This window comes from Melanaphis sacchari, unplaced genomic scaffold, assembly GCF_002803265.2.
Source record: "Melanaphis sacchari strain LSU unplaced genomic scaffold, SCAv2.0 Contig1894_pilon_pilon, whole genome shotgun sequence".
Classification (NCBI taxonomy): Eukaryota; Metazoa; Arthropoda; class Insecta; order Hemiptera; family Aphididae; genus Melanaphis; species Melanaphis sacchari.
The window spans coordinates 1-8854 of NW_020270909.1; the positions used below are offsets into that span (position 1 = coordinate 1).

The following is an 8854-nucleotide window of genomic DNA, read 5'->3' on the forward strand; positions in this document are numbered from 1 at the left end:
TGGTATTGCTCGTTCAGTTACGTATTGCTATACTTTTAATTTTAATTTAAAGATTAATACAGATATATTCAACACATATCGACGTACAATAAAATATATTTTATGCATCACTAAATTTTAATTTTAAAGACATATTTTTAAATTTTTAGGCGAATGATTTAGGTGTTAGTGAAGCCTTTAATCAGTTTATGAGGATCCTAAACTTCGCAAAAGGTATAAAAACACTATAAATATATTTAAATATTTCATAACAGGTAATAATTTATAATATCTAATTTATTGAAATACTGAATTGTAATTACCACGAAAAACAATAACAATATAAATGATTATTGGTGTGGTGATTTGTAACTAACAAATTGGTATAGTAAATAACAATTATTAAATATTATACTAGCTGACCCGGCCACGCGTTGCTGTGGCTAAAGTTTTTGTTATATTACATTAAGAGGAACACTAAGAGAACACATAAATCCTCGATCAAGACCAATGCTTCATTGTACATCTCTGGTGTATAATCTATGTTTTGGCATTGATTTATTTGTCTAATTCGGTGCAAGATGTCTTCTGTCATACAATTTTTATATTTTTCCCACAAAGTTTGTGCTTGCGAGGGATAACATGTCGTCAAAATAATTGCAAACAACTGACGAATGTTATTCGGTGTTGATGTCAACGCAGCATCGGCAAGCGTTAAGTCCCAATGGTTATCGTCTTCTAGCAATTGCAGTTCACGACATGCATCCTGGTATGTATTGAATACTGGACCATTAACTGTTCGTAAAAATTCAAAAGACGTTGGTCCGGGAACATTCACCAATAACAAACGTAAATAGAAGCACTCACGTTGCTTTGGATGTACCGTGTTAAGTCTCCCCAATGTCTTAGCTTTGAATATGCCTGTAATGGAAGGATGTGGTTTTCCTGGTTTCCGTGGCTCCCATTTTTTACTGGATTTGTTCCATGTGAAATAACGTGGAACATCACCATACACCAATGTCTTCGCGAATTGGCCAAAAACATCAGGTTTTTGACACAATGTAAAAAATTCAGTTAGAGTCGTTTTCGGAGCTTCGAACGCTCTTTGGAGAACATTTTCTTCAGTGAAGTATACACGTTGACCATTTTCAAGATGTATTGCCAGATGTTGGACAGCAGGATCTCTTTCGTGGACGGGAAAGCTGAGAATATGCCAAATAGCTTCATTGCTGCCAATGTATCTGCCCATTTGGTATCGTGCTATTTCGTCATTTTTATTTATGTTTTGTACTTCAAATATGGCCAAATCACTGCCTTTGTTTACATATTTACAAATATACTTAATTGATTTAACAGAACTGCAAAGCTCAACATTGATATGAGCTTTGTAAATTTTTGAAAGTAGTGGTGAGTATGGTACTACCCACTGATTATCAAACTCAACTTGATTTGGAAAGTTCGGCAGTCGCATTGTAAATGTGTGGCCACCATTCTTAGTACTTCTGCGGCGATACATTGGATAACCATCAATATCCGTGTTCGTGTCATTCGTATGCGGCTTTGGGAAGTTTTTTTTACATTTTCCATTTTCCATGCACGGTGACGTCATGTTGAAAGCACCGCATGGCCCATGGATCATGTGTTTGGTGACAATATCAAATAATTCTTGATCAATTAATGGGTCTGGAATTTCGGCTGAAATTATTTGATCGATTTCTTCAGGACGGATTCTATCTTAAAGCCAAACCAAATTGTGGGCATGAGGCAAACCTTGCTTTTGCCACTCTATCGTATACATCCAACAACGTGTGATACCAAAAATTTCATATTTAACAATAAAATCAATTAAGGATTTCAATTTTTGTTTAAACACACGTGCAGTTAAATCATGACGATGAATGGCTTGTTGTACTGGCAATAGTAAAGTTTGTATCTCTTCCCAATTCGGATTACATGTGAATGTAATAAATAAATCCGGTCGGCCGTAATGACGTACGTAAGTCATCGCATCTTGTATGTATTCCTGCATGTTCCGTGGACTGCCGATGTAGCTTGAAGGTAAAATGAAAGCATTACCGATGTCATTGGTAAATTTCCATCGATGTTTCCAGCAACAGCATCTCGTAAGTTAATATATTCTTCCGATCGTAGTTTTGCCTGGTTAAATCGAAGGAATCGCAAGCGTTCGCTTTCAACCTTAGCATACATATCTTAGTTAATATCTGGTGCATATTCAAAGGCAAGCCGAACGAATGATGCACGTGTTAATGAGCGGCTGATCCGTTGCCTTTGTCGATCTATTTCTCGTACTGTAGCTATGTTTCGTTCTCGTGCCGCTCTTGTTCTCGTAATATTCTGTTGCAGACGTTCGTCACGCTGTTCTTGAGATTCTCGTGCACGACTTTCTGCAGTCCTGATTCTTTGAGCTGCATTTCTTGTTTCGATTTGTTCTGGTAATTGCTGAGCTCTTTCAACACGTTTGCGTCGTGACCCTTTGCTGCTCGCGTTGTTGAGGTTAGATTTTTTCGGTATATATATATATATATTTTTTTTTTTTTCGATCGCTATTATCGATTTTTGTATTATTATTTATATTTTATTTTTATCTGCTAGAGGGTGCCACCGGTGTAACTCGGTTTTTGTCTCTAAATCTCTAACTCACAGGAGTTAGGTCCATACCCTATATCCTATCTTTTAAGTTGGACCAAATTACACGCGGTGTAAAAAATTTCATCAGAATCGGTTAAGTGGTTTAGGAGTCCATTGAAGACAAACATTGTGACATGAGATTTATATATATTAAGATATATATATATATATATATATATATATATATAAAAAAAACAACCATTAAAAACAATTACTCATCTAAGTGGACCTAGTAAATCAGTTTATATTACTAGAAATAATTTATAAATTTTTTATATTAGATTGGTAGTTTGAGTACGATTGATGGCATTTTGGATTACATTTTTGAACAAAAGTTCATGATGTATACAGTATACTTCAAGAAAGTTTGAATAGATTAAAATTAATCTAAATACTAAAAAAATCCTAATAACTGTGTTCAAAATCTGTGCAGTTGGCTTTTAACGAAATCAAAGAATACGTAGTTCTATAATCACTTAACCCGCCTCTGGTCGCATAATTTTTTTTTTACAATTGGTTGCACAAGGTAAACATTTTAGATTCTGAACGGAATGATGAATGTATTAATTTTACAATGATGTATGTGTTTTTTTTTTTTTTTTTGTGTGTCTGTGTAAAGCTTAAGTAGTCAAAATAATGCTTCAATTTCATACTTCGGGGGTGGTTTTCGATGGCAAAGTGAATATTCTTAGTGGTGCATTATAGAGGTAAAAAGTAAATATTATCCAAAAGTTTTTAAAAAAATCGAGAAAAACAAAAAAAAAAAAATGAGGGAAAAACGGGAATTTTTACGCAAAACCAGTATTTGACCAAATCGATTTTTTTATATAGTTGTAATTCAAAAACTAATCACTGTAAATACTTGAAATTTTCACCAATTGTTTATGTTAGTGTTATCTATATACAGTTTAATTTTCAAAAAGTTTAGACTTTTTTTGAATTATATATAAACCACTGAAATTATCGATTTTTATGAGAATATTTTTTTGAAGTGTTAATAAAAAAATGTTGAATAACCAAAAAATGTTGAAAATTTAATACAAGGTTTCTAATGAGTTGTTCTTATTAAAGCTTAAAAAAATTAAAATCGTTAGTCACAGTTTTTTTTTGATTAACGTTTATAGTTCAAATATTTTTGAAATCTATCAAAAACGTGAAAATTTTTAAGTAATTTTGAAGTTGAAAAATCATAACATTTTTTATGTTTATAACTAAGGATTAAAAATACTACACTATGTTTTCCTTCAAGTAGCTAAAGATAAAACTCGAAGCATCATTATAGGAAAAATTTTAAGTGCGTTTGAATTTTAAATTTTTACGAAATAGCGTAACGATAACGATTTATCCTCAAACGATTATAAATATTTGTTAATATTTAATAAGTATAAGTCGTAGATCCTTGAAAATTTTACCAGTTATTTAGATTGGCATTTTCTTAACATGATATAATTTTCAAAATATTTTGACTTTTTTTGAGCTATTTATAAACAACTGAAATTTTCAATTTTTCTTAACATTTTTTTTTGAAGTGTCGATAAAATTTTTTTGCCCCTATCAAAATACTTGAACATTTAATACAAAATTCGTCATATGTTATTCTTATAGTGATCAAAAAATTTTAAGAATACGTAGGCACAATTTTTTTTTATTAACATTTGAAGATCAAATATTGATAAAAATTCTTCAAAACCATGAATATTTGCAAACTATTTTGTAGGTCTAATTCATAAAAAATTTGTATAAGTAGCTAAGAGTTGAAAATTTAATAGAAGATTCTCCATAAATTTAGCTTACAATAATTACAAAAGAATTAAATTGTGGTGTAATCAAGCGATTAAAACATAAACCATGGAAATTTAAAAATTTTAAATTTTCACATTGATTGTACCACAGATTATAATACATATAATAATCCTAAAGTAAAATAATAAAATGTATATACCTATATGTATTATACGAGATAATTATTGTGGTTATTGTGGATATATTATATTGTTCTGTGATATTATGGTATTTCTTTTTGTGTAATAAGATATCTATAATTATTCTTTTGGTATACCAGGTATATAATATATACCTTAATATATTATCATATATTATATGATAATATATTAAGGTATTATGAATTATGATAACTACATGCAATATTTTTGGAAAAATTAATTAACCATGACTATTGTAAATGCGTCATAATTGAAAAATAAAATATTTGTTTTAAAATAGAATATATGACAATATTTAAATATAATATATCCTAGACTGACAAATCATCTCCCTTCAGAATCGTTTTTCGTATACAATGATACCTATCATTGCATTCAAATTTAATCTACCCTAGTCCGAGGTTCACCCCACCCCCTAATGTACAACAGAGTGGTACCCACTTTCCCGCTTTTTTATCATTAGAAACATACCTAAATACTTACTTTTGATTATTATATAATTTATAATGAATAAATATATAGTTATAACAAAACCAATTCGTTTAACTCCGTGTGAAAAATGGCCAAGTAAATTTAATTCATATACATTTGTTTTGTTTCAAATTTCAATAATTTATTTACTAGGTGAGAAATTATTTTGAGTAGAAATGTCCATTGCAATATTTCAAATTTAAATGAACTTTTTATGTCCTTTGTTTATATTGTTCACGTTTTTAGTGTGCGGTGCCATTTAAAGTACTTACATAAGTGTACTTTAATTACCTAACTTTACTAAGCATTTATTTATGACATCATAATTTTAAAGTTTAAAAAATAATAAAAACTGTTAGGTAATATAATATTATTATTATGTGAAACAATCTAAGCAAACTTCTATTAAGTGATCTCTACATTAGTACACTTTATGCAATTAGTGCACACATAAGTTATTTTTTGTCTTTCTCTCTTTCACAAAAAGCATATCGGTTCGAATTCCTTAACTTTTAGAGAAGTTCTCTTTCAACCTATAATTGTACGAAAACATTTTGAAAAAAAATATTGAACATATAAATTATTTTATTACCGTTACATAATATTTAGAAGTCTTGCTTTTAGTTGTTTGAGCAAATTGCTAATAATTGTCATTATGCACTTTAGTTGATCCTCCATAAGCTTCCTACCTAATGTTTTCAATAATTTCAAGCGTTTTTTCTTGGTACACAACATTATTGAATTTAGTCCTCTGACATTGTGTAGAGAATAAAATACTGTAAAAGACCAACAAGCATTTTGTCTTGTCACAATGTTGTTTATAGTCATCCAATTTAACTCTTTAAAAATATTTCTGATAGAACTCGCGCTAGACATTGACAGTTCTGTATCCGTATTTTGATCACAGGGGTCATATTTTAGTATATTATCATCACTTGAAACCCCTCCGAATAAATTATCTTCTTCATTACTTTCTAATAAACACGTAATCCTCCGTCTTTCAATTTTGTCCATGTTTTTTTATAATGAAAATCAAGAGAAGATTAAATTGAAAAAAATGTAAAGTAAGAAATTACTTTTCGGTCGCACGGGGTAAATATTCTCCAAACGGATAAATTGTTCTTAACACCGCGTACAGAATAAATTTAAATGTTTTTGTAGAAGTAAATGTTATTATCGAATTATGATGTGATTTTGATAATCTTATCGGAGTTACGAATCCGTATGACATTTAATTATGGAAAAAATAAAATAATTATTAATAAACTTGGAGATAATTAATACTCCGCGTGACCAAGTGACAGTGACGAGTTAATTTGTCTCGGGGAAACTCGCCGTACAGATCAGCCAGTTATAAAATATTAGTGATAAGTTTTGATAACAATATGTTCAACTTACCGGATTATTAATTAAAATATTTATTACCAATAGTAATTTAAATATACGTTTTATAAAATATCACTAATAAATTTAGGTAGAAAACTTTAATTGAACAGAGTTTTTCGCTTGCATTGATTTATCATTCAATTAAAATAACACATTTATTGTCAGGTACAATAAAGAATAGTTTCAGGATTGCCAGTACTGTGTTATCGATTTTCTGTAATTAATTTTACTACGTTGGGAACTTAATTGGTATAATGATCTCACAGTTTGCAATAAAAGTTTTTCAAATTTTCAACTTTATTGAAGATTTCTAAATGAATTATCATTTTTGGATCGTTAAATTTTTCGGATTGCTTTTTAACATAAAACCTTACAAGTGAAAATATCCATCTTATTCTGGTTTATAGAATGTTTCAATACAAAAGCCAAAAGTAGCATTTAGAGTTGGTAAAGTAATTATGAGTTCGCCAATGGGTATTAATTAAACCATATGTTCATGAAATTTTGCCTATTTATAACTGATATAATATATTTAAGTTGAATGGCTTCTTCAGAAGTTAAATATTTGTTACCTATATCCTTTCATTTAACTTATTTTCTACCTATAATATTATTAAATTATGTTTTAAATAATTATTTATTTTATATTAACTTTTGAATGAAAATATTTACACTTATATGGTGTGAAGAATAATAAATAAATAAAATTGCTAAAATTTGCCTTAGAAAATTAACCACTTATTTATTTATTTGTTAATAATAAAATATAATATCATTACCAGGTATAAAAGTGGCAAATCATACAAAAAGGTAAATTAAACCATTTTATTATTCATCAGCCACACTTATATTTAATTTATTATTAATAAAGGATACTTTTACTTTGGTAAGTGGTAATTAATAAGAAGGTAATATTAGATATTTATCTAAAGATTTTCAACCAAACCAAGTTTGTTACTTGCATATTGTTTGCTTTCTATGAATTATTTAAAGAGAACACAGGAAGGTATCATGAAAATATAAAAATAATTATTATAATAAAATTAATTAATTAAATATATAAATATAAAACATAAATTATTATTATTATAAGATACTATTCATCAATAAACAATAAGTCACAATATTATATCAAATGTTATTCAGACACAATGCATTTTAAATATTAAGCTGAACTGAAATACTGCAAAGAAGCCAATATAAACAGAAATATCATTAATACAAAATAATCAGAGAACATCTGAAGGTCAGCCATGTATAAAGTATTTTAATTCGGTGATTTTTCAACAAACCAACAGTATCACAACACTGCGTTAATGGCACTCAGATCACTAGATCATTGTCACCAAATTAATATTTGGTATTCAGGTTAATGAAACATTAATGTTATGGTTTAATAGATCGTGACAAGCGGATTTATTATTAAAGTACTAATATAAACTACCAGAATTTTGTTTGTTCTTTTTGGTATAAAACTGCGCAAAGCTTTTCTACCTTTACCTTTCTACGCTATGTACTGATTAATGATATTTGATATTTATTACTATCTGAAGGCAAATTACATTTGTATTAAAACACCACCATTTGAAAGTTTCTTCCAATGAAACTTGCACCATGCAACAGTTATAATCAAAAATGCAGCACGTTAACTTTATTTAAAACAAACTGCTCTTAAACTGTTATCAAAGTTTGAAGTGACGGTTAAACATATCACGAATAGGAAAACCAGGCCTGTCATGATCACCGAAACTATCTACAATTTGGCCGTCATTTTATTTCATCTTCGACAATACTGATGATAATATCAATTCCTGTTATCACGATGGATTACGATGGCATGTACTGCATTAATGCGGCTAAATTTAATGGTACAATGAACAAACACATTTTGATTAATCAGCTTAATTTTTCCAGAATATCTTTTAAAATATCACTGAAGAAATTAGTGTACACCTCCTTAAAATTCAGCGTAATCTTCAATATTTTGTAAAATTGGGTGCTAATAAAATAATTACAAGCACAACTGTTAATTCAGGTTTTAGGGGCAGTTATTCTCCCAGGTTTACGCTCCATGTATCCAGTGAAAGCATAGTGGGACCTGTGACTGATGTTCTTTATTGTTCCTCCTTAGATTGTTTAATGTTATAATAATTATAACAAAACTTTAGCCACAGCAACGCGTGGTCGGGTCAGCGAACTATGGTTTGAATAAAGTGATTCATTTTGTTAATACCCACAGAATATATTACATTAATTTTATTTAACGTACGATGACATACCATGAGAAAATCGCGCAGCTATAGTTTCGGCTAGGTTCGGTAGCGTAAAATAAAATGTGTTGTACCTGCCCGCTGTCTGATAGGTACAGCAACAAGGTTTGAAATACATCGCCGCCAGAACAGGTAATGGAAAATATTGGAACAAAG

The 8854-nt window shown here is 29.3% G+C and overlaps 1 protein-coding gene across 1 annotated transcript; it reads right to left on the minus strand.

The window, feature by feature from the left end:
• Positions 1-439: 439 nt before the first annotated feature.
• LOC112592741 lies at positions 440-1984 on the minus strand. The gene is made up of 2 exons (XM_025336894.1): positions 1855-1984; positions 440-1713 (listed from the first exon to the last, which is right to left on the minus strand). The coding sequence occupies exons 1-2, from the start codon at positions 1982-1984 to the stop codon at positions 440-442; spliced, it is 1404 nt and encodes a 467-aa protein (XP_025192679.1).
• Positions 1985-8854: the final 6870 nt, after the last annotated feature.

Bases quoted from the DNA above. Each gene is read 5' to 3' on its own strand.
- LOC112592741 (XM_025336894.1), bottom strand. From the start codon at position 1,984: ATGACTTACGTACGTCATTACGGCCGACCGGATTTATTTATTACATTC. The intron at 1,714-1,854 runs GTGTGTTTAAAC...TTTGGCTTTAAG, and splicing joins TCGTCATGATTTAACTGCAC to ATAGAATCCGTCCTGAAGAA.